The sequence below is a fragment of the Ranitomeya variabilis genome, chromosome 2, assembly GCF_051348905.1.
Source record: "Ranitomeya variabilis isolate aRanVar5 chromosome 2, aRanVar5.hap1, whole genome shotgun sequence".
NCBI classification, from domain to species: Eukaryota; Metazoa; Chordata; class Amphibia; order Anura; family Dendrobatidae; genus Ranitomeya; species Ranitomeya variabilis.
Genome location: NC_135233.1, coordinates 36,505,047 through 36,528,058, shown reverse-complemented (window position 1 = coordinate 36,528,058; position 23,012 = coordinate 36,505,047). Strand labels below are relative to the sequence as shown.

At 42.7% G+C, this 23,012-nt stretch overlaps 1 protein-coding gene across 1 annotated transcript in view; it reads right to left on the bottom strand.

Annotated features, from left to right (window-relative positions):
- The window catches only part of USH2A (usherin), a 930,843-nt gene that overhangs the window by 538,395 nt on the left and 369,436 nt on the right, over window positions 1–23,012 (bottom strand). Inside the window, exons 22-25 of the mRNA XM_077281431.1 lie at window positions 4,305–4,434; window positions 3,812–3,909; window positions 2,118–2,298; window positions 1,908–2,038 (exon numbers count right to left, since the gene is read on the bottom strand). Of these exons, the coding sequence (XP_077137546.1) occupies window positions 1,908–2,038; window positions 2,118–2,298; window positions 3,812–3,909; window positions 4,305–4,434 (540 nt within the window). The remainder of the gene's footprint in view (window positions 1–1,907; window positions 2,039–2,117; window positions 2,299–3,811; window positions 3,910–4,304; window positions 4,435–23,012) is intronic.

The following is a 23,012-nucleotide window of genomic DNA, read 5'->3' as shown; positions in this document are numbered from 1 at the left end:
GAAAGCTTCATATCATCACATCTATGAGCAAATAATACATTCATGGCTGCTGAAATTCAGACAGTTAAACAAAATAACTTTAGCTGGTCGGTATGGGGTTAAACATTGACATTATTTTTATGAAAAAATAAAGAGCTTCATTTTTGGGGGATGAAGACTTTCTTTTTTTTAAACAAACTTTATTTAAAGGGGATGTCCACTTTTTAAGAAAATATTATTATTTTTTACCTAAATGCTTGCCTTTGGGGCTAAAAATCATATTTGCTATTGGGTATCATTAAAAACGTTGCTAAGTTTGGCTTTTACAAGTGTTTTTTTTTCCTGTAAGTTAAACTTTGATGTGGTCTGTTGTCATAAGTCAGCAGAGAGGAGCTAAGAAAATACAGATAAAAGAGTTACAAAGTCTTTGTCAGAATGTCAGTGGTCTCACTGATTCATTCTCAGTTCACTCGTTCTGCAGCACAAAGGTTATAAAAATCAAACGGTGCAAAGTTTTATAATGGAGCCCAATTGTTAGGTCATGTTACATGCAAAGATGGATCTTCCATCTCCCTTCCAAAATGATGTCTGAGATCGAGCATGGCGAATTACAATGTCCTTTTGGCCAGTGATTTACTTCACTCTCCCCACTAAAAACACATGCATGTGTGAGGGAGCGCCAGGGCCGTAGTTGTGGCTGAAGAATACCTGTCTCTCTTCTTTCCACACCTTCAGGGTCACCTCTGGTCCATTGTAGGCTCGCCCCCGACAATTGCGCATAAACAGAGACAGAGTCCAATTCCAACTTTAAATGTAGAACTTTACTTGTTTTCAGTCGCAGCATGTCCACATCGGTTACAGCATTAACACAGAGTTCTGAACCGTTCCCATTCCTCACTTTCCCTGTGCTCTTCTCTATGTTCTTCAGTTTGCACCCAGTTCGTCCCATCTCAACCGGTACCGCAGCGTCCTCCCTGTTCAGCTTCACTACATTTAGGAGTTCCTTTGTCCGTTTCGCGCTGGACATGAGGGCCTCTGCCCATGTAGAAAGCTGCCACATCTTGGAGCAACCTGCGTTCTTAGTCTGCTGCACTGCTGGCCCACTGGCCCTGGACGGCTGGGCTCTTGAAACGTTATGGAGCTGCCCGCCCTGACTGGGCTCCCTGGTCCCTACTGGCCAGAAACAGGAAAAACCCTCTATCTTATACACGGTTGTCTCCTCCTATGTAAACTAAGTGCACAAATGTACCCCCTCTAGTGTCCACCTTGAGGTACTGCACTTACCATATCTACACAACATATAAATATATGTACATAGCAGAATCAGAAACATTATTCTATATATATAATTGTCTAAGGGTTTTTCTGTCTGTCTGTCTGTCTGTCCTGGAAATCCCGCGTCTCTGATTGGTTGAGGCCACCAGGCCTTGACCAATCAGCGACGGGCACAGCATGGCGACGATGATGTCATAAAGGTTGCCTGGACCAATCAGCGACGGGCACAGTCTGCCGCGAATTCGCCTCGACCAATCAGCGATGGGCACAGTCATCAGCGACGATGATGTCATAAAGGTTGCCTCGACCAATCAGCGATGGGCACAGTCTGCCGCGAATTCTGGAATCATCATTGTCCATATACTACGGGGACATGCATATTCTAGAATACCCGATGCGTTAGAATCGGGCCACAATCTAGTATATATATAATTATATACATTATCAACATAAGGAAAAAGGGGAGGAACATCACACGGTCCTAGCACACCCCTTACACATGCTCAACCAATCTGAGCCTGCATGTGTACAGGGTGGTTGGGAGAGGTACAGTAGCTGTTGGCCGAATGACATGTAAGGTGTATGAGCAACTTGAAGTTAAGTGTGCCAATACCTGGACAGCGCTGATTTCACCAGATTCGTACGGCACCTACCAGGATGTAATCTGCCCCCTCTGAGCTGTATGTGAAGAGCAGGAGACCTCTCAGCTGGTCAGTTTTAAACATGAAGGATATTTCAATGTCTTTGCCATCAGGAAATACAGAAGGAGCCAATTCAAGGAAACCTGAAATAATAAAAAGTCGGAGACATAATTGTAAAGCCCAGAGTACAGTCAGGAATAGTCAGAATAGGTGAGATATTACCAAAGCCTAGGAAGTGCGCTCCCTGCTCCACAGACTCCGCACAGCCCTCCCACTTCTCACACACGTTGTGTTGTTCCTCGGCTTTATCCCAGTCTAGCAGCCGCCATTCTTTGGGATTGTCACTCTTCTGTATAAATATGTCACCAAGACAGCCAACAAAACTCCGCTGGATTATTTGTGTGTTACCTGTGATAAATTGCACATGCTGAAGAAACAATTATGGAGGAAGAAAGGTATAAAAGGAAAGAAGTGATGAAAAGGAAGGAAGAGGACACAAGGAAAGAAGAAGACAGGGAGGATGGAAGGATGGGACGAAACAAAGGAAGATAGGAAGGAAGATAGGAAATGAATAGAAATTAGAAAGGAAGGAGGGAAGAATAAAGGAGGAAACAAGAAAAGAAAGGAAGGGAGAAAAGAAAGAGAGAGAAAGTAGGATGGAAGGAGGGAAAAAGGAAGGATGAGAGGAAAAAAGGAGAAGAGTAAAGGAAGAAAGGAAGGGGAAATTAAGATAAAGACAGGACATGAGGAAGCAAGGAGGAAAGAAGGAAGGAATGATGAAAGAAATGAAAGTGGAAGAAGTAGGAAGCAAAGAGGGATGGAATGATTGGAGGAAGAAAGGGGAAAGGAAGCAAGAACCAAATATGGGAGTAAAGAAGAAGTTAATAAAGAAGGAAAGATGGATGGAGGATAGTAAGGAGGCAGGTAGCAAGAAGGAAGGAAGGTAGAAAGGAAGTAGAAGAGGAATGAAGGAAAGCGGGAATAAAGGAAATAAATTAGGGAGAAAGCAAGAAAGGAGGGACAAATAAACAGAGGGGAAGGAAGAAGGGAATGGAGTAAATAAGAGAGGATTGGCAAAAGCAAGTAGGGAGGAGTCAAGAAGGAAGGAGAGAAATAATTATGGGAGGAAAGAAGGGAAGGCTAAAGAGATGGAGGTGAAGGACAGATGGGAGAAAAGAAGTAGGGAGAGGACTGGAGAGAAGAAGTGAAGGAAGTATGGAAGTATGGAAGGGAGGAAGGAGAGGAGGAAAGAGGGGAATCAGGAGGGAAGTGGGATAGGTGGATAGAGGAAATTTTAGAGAGGGAAAGTTGAAAGGAGGAAAACAGGAAGGAAAAAAAGGATAGAGGGAGGAAACGAGAGAGAGGAAGGAAGGAATAAAGAAAAGAGGAAAGAAGGATAGGAATTATGCAAACAAGTAGGCTATAAAAAAGAAAAAAAGAAATGGAGGGATAGAGAGAGGTAAGGAGGAAAGAATAAGAATCAAAAATACACTCTAAAGAATATCTTTGTGAATATTTTTCTGCCCAATGATGACAGAAGTATTCTAGGAGTGATACCTTTAGTGGCTAACCAGAAAATAATATGTTTGCAGCTTTCAGAGCACAGTGGCTCCTTCTTCAGGCAAGATTACAAAGGAGCCACTGTGCTCTGAAAGCTTGCAAACATATTATTTTCTGGTTAGCCAATAAAGGTATCACTCCTAGAATACTTCTGTCATCATTGGGCAGAAAAATATTCACATCGATTTTTCTGGCTAACACGGTACCACAATACAATTTGTTATTGTACATCATAAAGAATATCTTGGAATTCCTTAGATTGCACACCTTGGTAAAGTTGGAACCAATTGGATTGAGAGTTAGTGAATGTAAAAAGAAAGGAAAGAAGAAAGGATTGATCTTTTTTATTTACCAATGTCCTTTCTTTTGACAGAGAAGTTAGTGGGCAGGCCTCCAACAAATACACCGGTGTTTTCACCAATAACTGTGCCAATGCCTGTGGCAGAAGCAGAACCTCGAGAGAAGGAATAAATAGGTGAGTAGTGCAGAGTTTTACAATCATCACAATAATAGAAAGACAATTCTCAAGGATCACTTTTCCTAGAGAGATATTAGTGACATGATAGTGAACGGAACCAAAACAAACTTTTAGGGCAGATTTTCACAAACTTTTTTATATATGTAAATATCCTGCAATCACTGTGAACTTGTATAGATATTTTCATGGGTCTTGGCTGGGTGTGACATGAAAGTTATATTCCATTTTGGAAACCAGCAGAAAAGCAGAATGTTAATTGAATCAAATGAATCTCGCCTAGTAACAAATAGGTCAGAGGATTATCTCATGACCACCTTTCTTTAAAGAAAAGATTTAAAAAAGAAAGATCTAATCTTCGCCGTTGACTCGACTACCTGAATATTTTCCATCCACAGTTATGGTTCCCGTAGCTTCATTTCTTGTAGCGATGATCTGATGCCACTTTCTATCATTGTAGAGTCTGTTGTCATCATTTGTAGGAGATATGGCCACTGCTGAATCCTTAAAAGAAACACAATATTTTTGTTGCTGATCTATAGCTCCAGTGAAAATTATTCAAACCCATTGTAAATTAGGATTATTATTACCAAAATTTTCAAACTTGTTTACAATGAGCAAGAACAATTTAGACCCTCAAGACAACTAACTTAATTAATGGTTTCTCCACATACAACACAAAATGTCACTTTTATTGACTACTGGAATCTTAGATTTATTCACCCCTTCATGACCGGAGTCTTCAGTAGTTATTAGAACGTCCATTGGCTGTTATGACCTGCTGCGAACATGATGTGTAGTCAGACACCAAGAATTTTACCCCATTTCTCACGAACAGTGGCCTCCAGTTCACTATTATTCTTGGGTTTGTGTGCTGCTACCCCCTTCTTCAAATCCCAAAGATTTTCTATATTTTTCCTTCATGACCTGAGTGAAGCTGTTTGTGCAAAAGAACCACCAAGAACAAAAATCTTTTCTCGAAAATGTGGATCTAATCCTGAGTTAGCCCTAGTAAAACTATTGCTACTAAGTCGAACTATTGAACATCCCTTCACATACAATTCCCCTCTCTTTAGCTTATTTAAACATTTCATATTTCACAAACATGCATTTCATTATTGTAGTTTAATAATTAAAACCAGAACTGGTGTCATGCCCAATTAATGTGCCCTGGTACTGTGCCCATTAGTTTCTCCATTAGTGAATTCAACAATACTAATGGGATTACGAGCATGAGATGCTAATTGGGCGTGACATAAGAAACTGGCTTACTTCTTGGCATACCCTTGCTAATGATGAAATTAATGAGCATTTTATTAAATGCTGTCTCATCAAAGTGTCCTTAGTTAGCGTTAAAATTGTTACAAATGATGCAGCATTCTAAATACTGTATTAGAAACACGTAGCAGATCTCTCATCCTCCATATGACGGCCATGTCTATGATTCACTCGTCGCGACGTTCACAGCTATCTTTCCGCTGCACTTTTTCTCCCTCTGTCTTTGGAGAACCCGAAATGCCTATACTTTAAAGGTAACCCACAAATTTCATTAGGCACGAGGAAATGACTAATTTCCCCTATGGTGGCTCTGGAGACAATATTTATACTTACTTAAGTAACACTACAGAGAAATCGAATTGCTGGGGTTCCAGATGCGTGGCACACAAAGATCAGCCTATTTTTAGGAATTGCTTCCAAAAAAAATGAAAAACTCAAAGTTAAGTGTTCCCTTAAAAGGGAGATGATATGATAAACATCTTTCAAAATCTAGCTGCTGGGGCGATCAGCTTGTGATCACCTTTCTGATCAATGGCCATCAGGGTAACTCATGTCCAACTCATGTCCACCAGAATATATCCCACTCAAACACAGCATCCCTCTGTTCTGGTTCATAGTTGGGTGAGTTGTTGACTGGGTAACTTCCATGTATTAGGACTATTTGCCCCAATAGAAGTTATGGACTGAGGTTTTCCTAATGAGACCTTTTGAATGATTTGCAAGACGATGGATACAATGAGTGCCTCACTATTATACAAAGGACTGTTGGAGACAAAGGGGCCCTCACGGTTCTACCTAAGATCTGTGTCTATGTTATGTGGTCACCTGGTGAGGTGGAATTTCTAAGCTGTGGGTTAGGGTGGACAACATGGATTGAAGGTGACGGCACAGCAGACATGATTTGCTAGATGGCATTTGGAAAAGTAAGGACCGGGGCAGCAGGTAAACAAGCAGAGTAGGAAACACCAAAAGACACAAAGCCAGGAGTATAAACATACACAGGAATTGATTAAGTATTAATCCAGGACTTGCTGCAACATTTGGAATGTGAATATTCCAAGAGCAGAGTTTGCTCTGCCTACAGCAGAAAAAGAGTTGATCAGGAAATTGCCACTGGCTGAAGTACTAAATATGCAAACTACTTTGCATAGAAGATACAGTCTGTTGTGGCAGAGTTTGTAATGTGAACAGGTCCAGAGAATGGTTCACTATGCTTTCAGCAGATGAAGCGTTAACAGCAGGTCTGAGCCAGGAAGTAAATGCAGATTGAAGAAACATACTGGAGATTGCAGGAATATTGCTTTCTGACAGATATGGTTGGTGAGACTAAATACAAGGCACATGTTAACTAGTTACAAAGCTTACTAAATGCTCAAACACTTGAGTGTCTAAGGCTGGTTTCACACTTGCGTTTTGATCTGCAGCGTTTTTGGAAAAAAAAACGCGTGCGTTTTTTTTCCCTATGTTTAACATTAAAAACGCATGCGGTTTTTTTTGTACGCGTTTGGCCGCGTTTAACGACGCATGCGTTTTTTGGCTGCATGCATCATGTTGCAGAAATGCAACATGTAGTAATTTTCAGGGGCGTTTTTTTGCCGCAAAAAAACGCATGCGTTTGTTTGCGTTTGATTTGCGTCAAAAATAACATTGATGTCTATGGAAACGCATGCGTTTTTGTGTACATGCGTTTGCATGCGTTTTTGAATGCATGCGTTTCAATTAAGATAACCATGTCTAGACACTGATAAGACACCCCCTACCAACAAGGTGATAAAAGGGAGGTTGGGGGGGAAAGTTTCAGGACACTTCTCATCAGACTCTCAAGAAGACAAGACACTTGCAGGACGCATTTTGGAGGACAAGACCCAGATCAATGTGAGTATATCCTACCAATGCCTTTATTTTCTAATTTTTGGCTCTACATGTCCTAATTTCTTCCATTTCTTTCTTTCTACATGCCAGAATGTCTTCTTCGGAGTCTTCATCTGGTGAGGAGTTTGAGCCACGTCAGTCGGAAGTGGAGCATGTCAGTGAGGTGAGTGTTTGCCTCGTCAGATTGGTAAGGATTCACTGTCACATCGACACATGTGACAATTTGATTTTTCCTTTTTTTTAGAGCACTTCTACTGAGGCACAGACCGGGCAGGAGCAGCGGAGTCAAGGTCCGGTTGGAAGACGGCAGAGGGTATGTATATAAGGCTGACAGTCCTCATTGTAAAATTCTTGAATCTTCCATTCTTTACACTCGTATATCTTTAAATTTTTCTTATGGAATCCTATTGTATGTTTACTTTCGTATTCATGCCATTTCTCATCATCTGTTCTCTTTCTTTTCCTTATGTGATTGAGCAAACTGTAATGATTGTCTTTAATTTTTAGGTTTCACGACGGGACGATGACCTTATCGACAACGACCTCCTAATAAGCCTGGTCCATGAGCGAGTTCCGTTGTGGGACAGCCGGGATCCACTGCATTCGATCAACACCACGCTCCGCCGTTTATGGAATGAGGTGGCCCAAGTGTTGTGGGATGGATAGGACAATGCCTCGCCACGGGTCCGTAGTGCATTTGGTAAGTGTTGCACTGCAGTGTGAAGCAGCAGAGACCTTTGCCGTGCTCTCTTGACTGTGTGTGATGAAAGAAACTCTCCGGAGTTTCTCTCATCACACACAGTTGTCTTTAAATGGCAAAAAATCAATGTCCTGACCATAATTTTTATTTTTTTTTAACAGTGGACAAAGTCAAAACACGTTGGCATTCCATGAAGGACCGCTTCAACAAGGACCTGCGCCAAGAGAGTCGTGCTGCCAGTGGTTCAGGAGCAAGGATCAGACCATACAAGTATCATCGCGTGCTGTCATTTTTAAGACCAGTCCTTGCCCAGAGAACGTAAGTTTTTCTCACATGCTTTTGGTTGTATTGTATTGACATAATCTGTATTTTAAAATTCCACAGGATTTAGCGTCTGGTTATTTTTTGGTATTAATTGTCTGTTTCCTTTTTTCACAGCACACACAGCATGACTGTCGAGCCAGGTTCTGGAGCGGTTCTTCAGCCGGCAGCCACGGACCCGTCCCAGCCATCCAGCAGCGCAGCAGCAGGTGGGCCTTCCACAGTAACTGTAGACCAGGGAGCTGGCCCGTCAGGTCTTCCCCTTTCCCAGTCCTCTTCCACTGCCCCCTTTTTTTGGGGCTCATCCCGGCAGCGACAGAGGGCTTCGGACAGGTCACTCATGCCCGAGTTTTTGCACTTGAGCTCGGTTTTACACGAAGCAATCAAGGCTTTAGGTGACCGAATGGATGTTTCTCATAACCTCTTGAATTGCTGTATCCAGGAGGTCACCAAAAGCCTTGATCAAGTGAAAGCCGACCTCCAGAGGCCAGCTCACCATTTTTTCAACCAAATTGAGCAGGGCATGTCGGAACACCTTAGCCCTGATCTCCAGCTCAGTGTGATGCAGGCCTGCAATGCTGCTTTTGTGCAGGCTATGCAGCAGAGTTGTTATTTACAGCCGACAGTGGCGGCATATCCAACTGTGCCATCACTGTCACGATTAACCTCCTTGCCAACCTCTGCTGCATACCACTGCACGGCCATCTCAATTCCTTCCACAGGCGGACTCCACTACAGCGCCAACACCATGACGAGTGCAGTTGGACATCCCACTGCCACCACCGTGACCACCGCTGCTCCGGCTTGGACCTCCTCCACTGACACCACGATGCAGCAGGACCCTGGCGTGGCTTTCAGGCCCGGACCCACCACGATGCAGCAGGACCCTGGTGTGGCTTTCAGGCCCGGACCCACCACGATGCAGCAGGACCCTGGCGTGGCTTTCAGGCCCGGGCCCACCACAATGCAGCAGGACCCTGGCGTGGCTTTCAGGCCTGGACCCACCATGATGCAGCAGGACCCTGGCGTGGCTTTCAGGCCTGGACCCACCATGATGCAGCAGGACCCTGGCGTGGCTTTCAGGCCCGGACCCACCATGATGCAGCAGGACCCTGGCATGGCTTTCAGGCCTGGACCCACCACGATGCAGCAGGACCCTGGCGTGGCTTTCAGGCCTGGGCCCACCACGATGCAGCAGGACCCTGGCGTGGCTTTCAGGCCCGGACCCACCACGATGCAGCAGGACCCTGGCGTGGCTTTCAGGCCCAGACCCACCATGATGCAGCAGGACCCTGGCAGGGCTTTATGTTTCCCCCCACCACGACGCAGCAGGACTCTGGCATGGATGAGCCCTCGACAAGCGCAATGGACTGTGAGACAGTGCAGCCGGACCCTGTCGGGTCTCCCGCCACCACGCTACAGCATATGAGCCCACCAAGACATCCCCCTACCAGGCAAACCCCCCCCAAAAAATCAGAAAAACAAAAAACTTAGTATTCCTCCCCCTTCACGTACCGATGTGTCTGTATTGTCAGTTTTGTCTCACCCTTCCAGTGTGTCTCAAGCCTCTCATGTTTCTAGCCACATCCCCGAACTTCCAGACCCTTCTAGTTTTATTGCCCCTTCTCCTGCCTCCTCTGCGTCGTCCATGGTTAGCCAGCCCTCCGTTCTTCACACCCCCCGTTTACGTCACTCAACCCCAAGCCGGCGAGGTTCAAAAAAATATTTTTTTTACATTGTTAACTAAATAAAAAAAGTTTGATTTGCCACAATCTTGTTTGGTTTATTATGTCTATCGCCACCGCCAACACACACCCTGCGCCAAGAAACTTGGCCACACACTTACTTTTTGGGCCAAAACATATCTCCAGTAGTTAAAAATACAATACTGCAGCTATATGTGTGTCTTTAGTATACAGATATGAGGTGGCCACAAAAATATAACATGTATCTCCATAATCTCTTTTTGTATATGCCTAGTGTGGCAGTATTAAGAGAAAATGGTGGAAATCCAGTGCAGTCCTCTACTGAACAGGTCAGGTGTCCAAAAACTCAAAAGTTATGACACCTGACCTGTTGAGTAGATAACTGCCTTGTATAACCACTAGGGTTGAGCGAAACAGATCTGCCAATTTCAAAAGTCGCCGACTTTTGGCAAAGTCGGGTTTGGTGAAACCCCACCCGATCTCACTGTGGGATCGGGTCGTCCGTCGGCGATCTTCGCTCCAAAGTCGGGTTTCTTGTTTTATATATATATATATATATATATATATATATATATATATATATATATATATATATATATATATATATATATATATATATATATATATATAGTGTCATTGAGACACACACATATATATATATATATATATATATATATATATATATATATATATATATATATATATATATATATATATATATATATATACATTTATATTTACTTCAGCGCAATATATGTTAAAAGCCGGAAATTCAATTGCCGGCTTTACAAACCGAACATGATGACATGGTTTACATACAGTAAACCATTATATCCCCCTTTTTTTTGCATATTCCACACTACAAATGTTTGTAGTGTGTATGTGCAAAATGTTGGCGCTGTAGCTTTTAAAATAAAGAGTTAAATCGCGGAAAAAATTGGCGTGGGCTCCCGTGCAATTTTCTACGCCAGAGTGGTAAAGCCAGTGACTGAGGACAGATATTAATAGCCTAGAGAGGGTCCATGGTTATTGCCCCCCCTGGCTACAAACATCTGCCCCCAGCCACCCCAGAAAAGGCACATCTGGAAGATGCGCCAATTCTGGCACTTGGCCTCTCTCTTCCCACTCCCGTGTAGCGGTGGGATATGGGGTAATGAAGGGTTAATGTCACCTTGCTATTGTAAGGTGACATTAAGCCAGATTAATATTGGAGAGACGTCAATTATGACACCTATCCATTATTAATCCAATTGTATGAAAGGGTTAAATAAACACACACACATTATTAAAAAGTATTTTAATGAAATAAACACACCGGTGGCTTTAATATTTTATTGCTCTCTCAATCCACCTGAAGACCCTCGCTCTGAAAAATAATAAACAAACAATATACATACCCTCAGATGATCTGTCATGTCCCACGAGGTAAATCCATCTGAAGGGGTTAAAATATTTTACAGGCAGGAGCTCTGCTAATGCAGCGGTGCTACCCCAGGGAATGAAGGAAATGTAGGTCAATGACCTATAGTTACCTGCAGTCGCGGTGATGCGCCCCCTGCTGGATGTCCTCATGAACTGCAGGCTGGGAACTTTTTCCCACGCTCGAGGTCATATGAGGAAATCCAGCAGGGGGAGCATCACCGCGACTGAAGGTAACTATAGGTCATTGACCTACATTTCCTTCTGTCGCAGTGATGCGCCCCCTGCTGGATGTCCTCATGAACTGCAGGCTGGGAACTTTTTCCCACGCTCGAGGTCATATGAGGACATCCAGCAGGGGGCGCATCACCGGGACTGCAGGTAACTATAGGTCATTGACCTACATTTCCTTCTGTCGCGGTGATATGCCCCCTGCTGGATGTCCTCATATGACCTCGAGCGTGGGAAAAAGTTCCCAGGCTGCAGTTCATGAGGACATCCAGCAGGGGGCGCATCACCGTGACTGAAGGTAACTATAGGTCACTGACCTACATTTCATTCATTCCCCGGGGTTTACAGGCACGAGCACAGCTGCATTAGCAGAGCTCCTGCCTGTAAAATATTTTAACCCCTTCAGATGGATTTACCTCGTGGGACGTGACAGATCATCGGAAGGTATGTATATTGTTGTTTTATTATTTTTCAGAGCGAGGGTCTTCAGGTGGATTGAGAGAGCAATAAAATATTAAAACAACCAGTGTATATTTCGTTAAAATACTTTTTAATAATGTGTGTGTGTTTTTTTAACCATTTCGTACTATTGAATTAATAATGGATAGGTGTCATAATTGATGCCTCTCCATTATTAATCTGGCTTAATGTCACCTTACAATAGCAAGGTGACATTAACCCTTCATTACCCCATATCCCACCACTACACGGGAGTGGGAAGAGAGAGGCCAAGTGCCAGAATTGGCGCATCTTCCAGATGTGCCTTTTCTGGGGTGGCTGGGGGCAGATGTTTGTAGCCAGGGGGGGCCAATAACCATGGACCCTCTCTAGGCTATTAATATCTGCCCTCAGTCACTGGCTTTACCACTCTGGCGTAGAAAATTGCGCGGGAGCCCACGCCAATTTTTTCCGCGATTTAACCCTTTATTTTAAAAGCTACAGTGCCAAAATTTTGCACATACACACTACTAACATTTGTAGTGTGGAATATGCAAAAAAAAGGGGGATATGACATGGTTTACTGCCCGTTTTTGGGTAACCTTGGTTTGGAGAGGAAAAAGATAGGAGACACGGTCAATACAACCAACACTAAAGTTTATTAATGTGAAACATTATTTTCATTGTAGAAAATTACTGGTACAGATAAAGATACAACAGGACATTTACACAACATTGTCCTGCCATGACACCCGTCCAATATCTGAATCAAAATAAGCATCAAATTGGTCCCGCATGAGACCAACGGCTGCAGTTGACTGCAGCGGGTGATGCTGGAAATCAGGCAGAGGGTGTGCAACTGGTTCATCCAGTTCAATGTGGGGTCGTTCCTTAGTAATTATGTAATTGTGGAGAACCACACAGGCTTTGTCCACCTCGTCAACTGTTTCCACTTTTAGATTTATGGCTGATGCAAGAATGCGCCATTTAGCGAACAGAATGCCAAAGGTACACTCTACTGTTCTTCGGGCCCTCGTCAGTCTGTAGTTGAAGATCCTTCTAGTGTTGTCCAAGTCACGACTGGAATAGGGCTTCAGTAGATTTTCACACATCTGGAAGGCCTCATCCCCAACCATAACAAATGGCAGCGGTGGGCCTTGAGTGTTGGGGAGAGGCTGTGGAGGGGGAAAATTAAAATTTTTACCACACACACGCCGGCCCATATCCGAGCTCTTGAAAGTCTGGGAATCGTTGCCACGGCCAAAAGCTCCAATGTCCACGGCGATGAAGCGACAGTCGGCATCAGCTATTGCCATGAGCACTACAGAAAAATATTTTTTGTAGTTGAAAAACTCCGATCCGGTTGTGGCAGGTTTGATAATGCAGTTGTGCTTTCCATCCACCGCTCCTAAACAGTTGAGGAAATCACACACATTCCAAAATTTGTCAGCAATTTCACGCCACATGTCCGTGGTGGGTAGTGGTACAAAAACTCATCACGGAGTGCATTCCATAATGCCCGACAGGTGTCAACAACTATTCCGGACAGGGTGGATATTCCAAGCCGGTATTGGAAGTGGAGGGAAGATAAACTCTCCCCTGTGGCAAGAAATCTAGAAGAAAAACACAAACAAAAAACTTCCTTTTTGGAAGTGCATCTGAACAGCAAGGTGGATTGCTGTTGAGGGGAGATAGAGAGAAAAAAAAAAAAAAATCTATAAATCTTCAGCATAGCGAGTGTGAGCGAGCTGAGTGTGACCTGAGCGTAAGTGTGAACGGCGGTAAGTGTGTGACTTGTGATTCAGTGACTTTGGAATCAGGGAGTTTCCAAGGGAGGAATTGCTTCTGTTTTTTTTTTTTTTTGGTTTAATTAATACTTTGTATTTATTTTTAATTAACATTTCTGTGTGGTGCAATCCCCATTAGGAAATGTGCTCCACAATTGTTAATGCCATCCAGTGTACATCTTGCCACATGTATGCAGTCCTTGATCAGCCGGTCGAGGGTGCATACTGCTGTGCGAGATGTGAGCACATTGTGCATTTGGAAACCCAGATACTGGATCTAAATGTGCAGCTGGCAACACTGAGATCCATAGACAATATGGAGAGGAGTCTTCTGCTCACAGAGCAGACGCTCAATGGGATAGATGAGGAGGGGGATGGTAGGATGGAGCTGCAGGACAGTGTGGCAGTTAGCTGGGTGACAGATAGAAGGCGGGGTAGAGGGAAGAGTGCCAGGGAGGCTAGTCCTGATCTGGCACACCCCAATAAGTTTGCTAAGTTGGCAGATGAGGGGGGTGCCAGTACAGGGGTAGCACTGCTGCAGCCAGGCATGTCCTCTGAAAGCCGGAGGAGTGACTGCTCCAGTAAGGAGGGAAAAAGGAGAGCAGGGCAGGCCAGACAGGTGCTGGTAGTGGGGGACTCAATTATTAGGGGAACAGATAGGGCAATCTGTCACAAAGACAGGGATCGTCGGACGGTGTGCTGCCTACCTGGCGCTCGAGTCCGACACATCGCTGATCGGGTGGACAGATTACTGGGAGGGGCTGGTGAGGACCCAGCGGTCATGGTGCACATTGGCACAAATGACAAAGTTAGAGGTAGGTGGAAGGTCCTTAAAGATGATTTCAGGGAATTAGACTGCAAGCTGAAAGCAAGGACCTCCAACGTGGTATTTTCCGAAATACTGCCTGTACCACGTGCCACGCCAGAGAGGCAACGGGAGATTAGGGAGGTTAATAAGTGGCTCAAGAATTGGTGTAGGAAGGAGGGGTTTGGGTTCCTGCAGAACTGGGCCGACTTCTCAGTTGGCTACAGGCTCTACGCTAGGGACGGGCTGCACCTCAATGGGGAAGGTGCAGCTGTGCTGGGGGAGAAAATGGTTAGAAGGTTGGAGGAGTGTTTAAACTAGGGATTGGGGGGGAGGGTATTCATTTTATAGGAGGGGAAGATAGTGCAGATAGAAACCTGGGCACAAATAAGGAAGTTGGGGGTGGCGGTGGCATGGGGGGTGGGGTTAGAACAGTTAATAATTTAAGAAAGAATAGAGGTACAGAGAGTAACATCAAGTGCATGTATACTAATGCCAGAAGCCTCGCCAACAAAATGGACGAATTAGAACTAATGTTGTTGGAGCATAATTATGACATGGTGGGGATATCTGAGACGTGGCTGGATGAGAGCCATGACTGGGCTGTTAACTTGCAGGGCTATAGCCTGTTCAGAAATGACCGTACAGATAAGCGAGGGGGTGGGGTGTGTCTATATGTAAAATCTTCCTTAAAACCCATCCTGCGTGATAATATAGGTGAATTTAATGAAAATGTAGAGTCCCTGTGGGTGGAGATAAGGGGAGGGGGAAAAAATAATAAATTACTGATAGGGGTTTGTTATAAATCTCCAAAACTAATGGAAGCAATGGAGAATATCCTCGTAAAGCAAATAGATGAAGCTGCGACTCAAGGAGAAGTCATTATTATGGGGGACTTCAACTACCCTGAAATAGATTGGGGAACAGAAACCTGCAGTTCCAGCAAAGGTAATCGGTTTTTGACAACTATGAGAGACAATTACCTTTCACAACTGGTTCAGGACCCAACAAGGGGGGGGCACTGCTAGACCTAATATTAACCAACAGGCCAGACCGCATATCAAATATAAGGGTTGGGGGTCACTTGGGGAATAGTGATCACAAAATAATAAGTTTTCATGTAACCTTTAATAAGATGGGTAGTAGGGGGGTGACAAGGACACTAAACTTCAGGAGGGCAAATTTCCAACGGATGAGAGAGGATCTTGGTGCAATTAACTGGGACGATATCCTGAGACACAAAAATACACAAAGAAAATGGGAGACATTTATTAGCATCCTGGATAGGACCTGTGCACAGTATATACCGTATGGGAATAAACATACTAGAAATAGGAGGAAACCAATATGGCTAAATAGAGCTGTAAGGGGCGCAATAAGGGACAAAAAGAAAGCATTTAGAGAATTAAAGGAAGTAGGTAGTGAGGAGGCATTAAATAAATACAGAAAATTAAATAAATTCTGTAAAAAGCAAATCAAGGCAGCAAAGATTGAGACAGAGAGACTCATTGCCAGAGAGAGTAAAAATAATCCCAAAATATTCTTTAACTATATAAATAGTAAGAAACTAAAAAATGACAGTGTTGGCCCCCTTAAAAATAGTCTGGGTGAAATGGTGGATGAGGATGAGGAAAAAGCCAATATGCTAAATGACTTTTTTTCATCAGTATTTACAAAAGAAAATCCCATGGCTGCCAATATGACTAGTGATAAAAATTCCCCATTAAATGTCACCTGATTAACCCAGCAGGAAGTACAGCGGCGGCTAAAAATAACTAAAATTGACAAATCTCCGGGCCCGGATGGGATACATCCCCGAGTACTGCAGGAACTAAGTACAGTCATTGATAGACCATTATTTTTAATCTTTAAAGACTCCATAATAACAGGGTCTGTACCACAGGACTGGCGTATAGCAAATGTGGTGCCAATATTCAAAAAAGGGGCAAAAACTGAACTCGGTAATTATAGGCCAGTAAGTTTAACCTCTACTGTGGGTAAAATCCTGGAGGGCATTCTAAGGGACGCTATACTGGAGTATCTGAAGAGGAATAACCTCATGACCCAGTATCAGCACGGGTTTACTAGGGACCGTTCATGTCAGACTAATTTGATCAGCTTCTATGAAGAGGTAAGTTCCGGACTGGACCAAGGGAACCCAGTGGACGTAGTATATATGGACTTTTCCAAAGCTTTTGATACGGTGCCACACAAAAGGTTGTTACATAAAATGAGAGTAATGGGGATAGGGGAAAATATGTGTAAGTGGGTTGAGAGCTGGCTCAGGGATAGGAAACAAAGGGTGGTTATTAATGGAGCACACTCGGACTGGGTCACGGTTAGCAGTGGGGTACCACAGGGGTCAGTATTGGGCCCTCTTCTTTTTAACATATTTATTAATGACCTTGTAGGGGGCATTCAGAGTAGAATTTCAATATTTGCAGATGACACTAAACTCTGCAGGGTAATCAATACAGGAGAGGACAATTTTATATTACAGGATGATTTATGTAAACTAGAAGCTTGGGCTGATAAATGGCAAATGAGCTTTAATGGGGATAAATGTAAGGTCATGCACTTGGGTAGAAGTAATAAGATGCATAACTATGTGCTTAATTCTAAAACTCTGGGCAAAACCGTCAATGAAAAAGACCTGGGTGTATGGGTGGATGACAAACTCATATTCAGTGGCCAGTGTCAGGCAGCTGCTACAAAGGCAAATAAAATAATGGGATGCATTAAAAGAGGCATAGATGCTCATGAGGAGAACATAATTTTACCTCTATACAAGTCACTAGTTCGACCACACTTAGAATACTGTGCACAGTTCTGGTCTCCGGTGTATAAGAAAGACATAGCTGAACTGGAGCGGGTGCAGAGAAGAGCGACCAAGGTTATTAGAGGACTGGGGGGTCTGCCATACCAAGATAGGTTATTACACTTGGGGCTATTTAGTTTGGAAAAACGAAGACTAAGGGGTGATCTTATTTTAATGTATAAATATATGAGGGGACAGTACAAAGACCTTTCTGATGATCTTTTTAATCATAGACCTGAGACAGGGACAAGGGGGCATCCTCTACGTCTGGAGGAAAGAAGGTTTAAGCATAATAACAGACGCGGATTCTTTACTGTAAGAGCAGTGAGACTATGGAACTCTCTGCCGTATGATGTTGTAATGAGTGATTCATTAATTAAATTTAAGAGGGGACTGGATACCTTTCTGGAAAAGTATAATATTACAGGGTATATATATTAGATTCCTTGATAAGGCGTTGATCCAGGGAACTAGTCTGATTGCCGTATGTGGAGTCGGGAAGGAATTTTTTTCCCCATGGTGGAGTTACTCTTTGCCACATGGGTTTTTTTTGCCTTCCCCTGGATCAACATGTTAGGGCATGTTAGGTTAGGCTATGGGTTGAACTAGATGGACTTACAGTCTTCCTTCAACCTTAATAACTATGTAACTATGTAACTATGTAACATTACAATCTACTCTTTTTATGGTGTGGTTAAAAATTGAAAAAAAAAAAAAAAAGAAGAGGAAAATACAAAAAAAAAAAAAGGCAGAATAACAAAAATTTGGACTGTCATTGGTTTAGATTTTGAACGTACCTTAATGTCACCAGCAGACGTTCCTCGGATGGAATCGCTCTATGGAGCTGGGTGTCCTGTCGCCGTATGGCTCCTTGGACATGAGACAGCAAATCCCGGAACGATTCTTGCGACATTCTCGTGTACTCCTGGAATTTCTCCGGGTGGGCATTCAGCTCGGCATAGAGCGTGTGATAGGCTCCACGGCTCTCACGTAGTTCAATAATGGGGTGCCTCCAAAAACGCCTACGTTGTCTCCTTCTCCATCTTTCGCGGTTTCGGTCTTGCTCCCAAGCAAAAGCACAGGCCAGAAACATCTTGAAGCTGAAATCCAGGTTGAAATAAAAGCTCTCCATGCGAAGATCCATCATGACACAGGATACAGTAGCAAGCTGTTAAAATTTAAGTAGCCGTAGGGTCTAAATATAGAGAGCCCATCATACACGCCCTCTGTAGTCCCATTGGTGGTGTCTGGTTATCTTGTTTTTGCTATTGTGAAATTGCTCTTCTTGCGCAAAAAAACCGCAAACGCATGAAAAAACGCATGTAAACGCGGTCAAACGCTGCGTTTTTAAAAACGCATGTGAAAACGCATGCATCTAAAAAACACAGCGTTTGTATGCGTTTACATGCGTTTTTTCACCACCTGCGTTTTTTTTTACAAACGCTGCAGATCAAAACGCAAGTGTGAAACCAGCCTTAGTCAGCCCTAAAATACTTTTTCTTATGATGACACTGGAGTTTGACAGGCACTAGTGAGACCCTCTGTGGGGCACAGTATAGGGAAAGGGTGTATGTAACAACCCTAGAGCCATGACAGGTGTGTAACAGTCCACTGAGAAGGTCTATAGCCACACCTAGATTAATGGAGAAGTACAAAGCAATATGGATTCTTTCTTTAATTCCCTCTTGGCTCAAAGTCAACACATATCATAAAAAATGGCGCAAGATAACCAATTAAAAAAAGAAACCGTATAGTAAATGTGAATGTTACAAGTGTCGATATATGGCTATCCATTGGTTGGCAGCCTATAGATCATTTTGCCGTCATGTTATGATCATGTAATAATTTTTTTCGATATCTTGAGTAGAGATAAGCAAATCTGACAAAATTAGAATTTGCCAAATTGTATGAAATTCAGTTCCAAGCCAAGTTATTCTCCATGAATTGAATGTTCCCTATTAGGGTTTGGGGTCTCTCCAGGCTTCAGAGCATAATAAAAGTAACACTAAATGAATAACATAAACCCTAATTCTCACTTTACTGCTCAACTATCCCATAACTTGTGCTGCCTCCACTACCCGCTGCTTGCCTGTCAGGTCCTCAGGGCCTTTTCTTGATACAGTCATGTGCTGGTGTATGTACTCTAGAACAGGACTTCTAGCTGCGACCAGGCCTCGAAATTTACAGAGTGTCATATTGTCTCAATCCACATCGTGGTGTAACTGCGCGCCGTCAGAAGTGTGCTCAAGGCTGTCCTGTTCCAGAGTGAAGACACCGCTACACAACTACATAAAGATAAGGCCCTGATGACCAGATGGTTTAGCAGAGTGGACAGATGAGGGGCCAGGACAGGTGAGCTGTCAAGTATTGTGGTGTTTTTTTTTTTTTTCTTTTTGCTGGCTTTCTATACCTTGGCATAATGGAGGCTGCAGTTGGCCACAATTTTACAAAATTTGTGCGAAATGAATAAAAAAATTAAACAAATCCATATTCAGAAACTGACAACATAAGCCAATTTTTTTTTAATCAAAATTCTTAATATTTTTTTAAACCACTAAAATTTACAAAAAAACAATATGTTTGATTTCAATGTAATCGTGGTTACCGGGAGAATCGTGTTACCAGGTAATTTTTTAATTGCTTGAAAAGTGAAACCCAAAAATCTCAGAATTGTGCTTTTTTTCTTCACCATTTTTTCCCTTGTTTTTAGGACATTATATGTTAAATTGAATGGCGTCATTCAAAAGGGCAATCCATGTAAAAAAATGTTAATGGAAAAATAAAAAAAGTTTTCACTTTTGGAAGAAGGGGAAGAAAAAAAGGAAAGCCCAAAAACGAAAAATTGCCTAATCAGAAAGAGGTTGCAGTAGTTGTTCCATATTGTTCACAAATTATCTTCCAATCCACAGGATAAATGATAAGTTGATATTTACTGGGGGGGGGCTCCACCACTGTGACCCGCCATTGACTATGAGCATGCTCATACTGTGTCTTCAAATGGAGCGACAATGCGTATGCTTCACTATTCGGCCATTCAAAGCCTCTGGAACTGACAGAGATTTCCCAGGGCTGTACGCCGCTCTCTCCGTCACTCCCATAGACTTTGAATGGAGCACTAGTGCACATGCGCAACTGCCGGAGACATGAAATTCCATTGGTGTAGGTGTTATGCTTTGATTTTGCAAAAATGGCATTAATAAGGAATAATATCCTCCCAACCAGTGGAACAGCATCCGAGGCAGGGCAGGTATCTTACTCCACCTAACATGTGGACCATTAACAAGCCCAAAATCCCTTCTACCAGTCTTGTATTGAACCCCTTATCTTCAAGCACACTGATATAGTCATATTTTACCCTTTAGCCTTAGTTTTTTTCTGTTATTTGCTGAAATATGACATTTTAAAAATACACATTTTTATTTGTAAGAATATTTTTACCTTTTTATTTTTTATATTTTTTGTTTTTTTATATTAGAATCTTAGTACCCTAGACCTAAACTTGGCCCAAACCCTAGCCCTGTGCTTAACTCTAACCCTTTCTCTATCCCTAGTCCTATCCCTTGCCCAATCCTAGCCCTGTGCTTAACTCTAACCCTATCTCTAGCCCTAGTCCTATCCCTAGCCCAATCCTAGCCCTGTGCTTAACTCTTACCCTATCTCTAGCCCTAGTCCTATCCCTAGCCCAATCCTAGCCCTGTGCTTAACTCTTACCCTATCTCTAGCCCTAGTCCTATCCCTAGCCCAATCCTAGCCATGTGCTTAACTCTAACCCTATCTCTAGCCCTAGTCCTATCCCTAGCCCAATCCTAGCCCTGTGCTTAACTCTAACCCCTTCTCTAACCCTAGTCCTACCCCTAGCCCAATCCTAGCCCTGTGCTTAACTCTAACCCTATCTCTAGCCCTAGTCCTATCCCTAGCCCAATCCTAGCCCTGTGCTTAACTCTAACCCTATCTCTAACCCTAGTCCTATCCCTAGCCCAATCCTAGCCCTGTGCTTAACTCTAACCCTATCTCTAGCCCTGGTCCTATCCCTAGCCCAATCCTAGCCGCGTGCTTAACTCTAACCCTATCTCTAACCCTAGTCCTATCCCTAGCCCAATCCTAGCCCTGTGCTTAACTCTAACCCTATCTCTAGCCCTGGTCCTATCCCTAGCCCAATCCTAGCCGCGTGCTTAACTCTAACCCTATCTCTAACCCTAGTCCTATCCCTAGCCCAATCCTAGCCCTGTGCTTAACTCTAACCCTAGTCCTAACCCTAACCTAATCCTAACTCAACCTCTAGCCCAATCAGAGACCTAAGGGAGAAATGGTATGCCCCCATAAAATTTGCCCACCCACTTGGGAGACTGCCCCTGTGGTGTCCCGAATGCTACGACACTGGGGATAGCAGCTATTACCTCTTGAGATCGATACATGTGTTCTCCCTCTGTCATTAATACCAGCGACTGTACATTTCATAATGACTATTATATAATTATTCTTTTCATATTTCAGTTCACGAAACATTAAGCATTTTTATAGATTTTATTTTCTCACATTTTAAGAAAATTCTCGAAAAAGTTGTGCTCTTATTTGTCGTCCGTTAACCCTTAGGCCACAGTGTCCTGGAAGTGTGAGATAAGTGGTAGATACATTGATCAACAGCACTGCAATCCCAACAATAGAGCCGTGGTCGCACTGACCGCAGGCAAACAAAGACTTCAAGAGGTTTGTGTCTAGAGGTAAGCGGGGAAAATCTAGTAGACAATTACTTGTTAAGAAGTGGAAAGATAAAGATGGAGACAAAGCACTAAATGAATAAATCCACTTGCCATCTTCCTCTTCTGATATATAACAATAGGAGATCTGCCATTCTCCTCTATTATTTTGTTCCTAAACACAAATCATTTATAAAGTAAATGACTATTTTATCTTCATGTCAAAATGTCTGCGCAAATACATTTTATAATACATCTTTATCGGATTCTGGGCTTTTTTTTGGTCATTAATTTCCTGCATAGGGAAATATTTTGCAAATATTATACATTGGATTCTTGCAGTCACCACTAGGGAGGGAGCCTATGAGCTTTATGTATACTATGTATCCATAGAGCTCAATAATAACACAGTATGCAATAAACTCCTAGGCTCCCCCTAGTGGTGACTGCAGGCAATTAGAATTTTATATACTGTATATATATTGCTTTTCAACTGAATTTTTATTGAAGTCTTTATAATACAATACACAACAAAAGAAAACAATATCATTAATACTAATAGAAGGAGGAGAGGATTAGGAAGGAGAAGAACTGGGAACTATAAGGGAAATGGGAAAACTAACTACTAAAGTTCTACTGGTAAATTTGCACTCTGGAATTTTACATTTTAAACCAATCTGTCTCTGCAACAGATTTTGTACTTTGTGTCAGAAAAAAAAGGAAATAAAGCTCCAACTGATCTGAAGCTTTATTTAAAAAATAAAATAAGCTCAATTTTTTATCTATTTAAAATAAAAATATGTTTGAAGTTTTCATTCACAGTTTTTGAAACCCATAGCTTAAAAAAAATGTATCCAATGTAGCCTAGTTATCATTCTATGTCACATATATTACATCCTTCTAGAAGTCTATCTTAAAAAAGGTTCCAGATGGAACTGAAATGTTTCTGTAAAACAATAGTCAAATATAAAGCATTTTTTTTCTGGATATCGGAAGTGATGACATTTGTT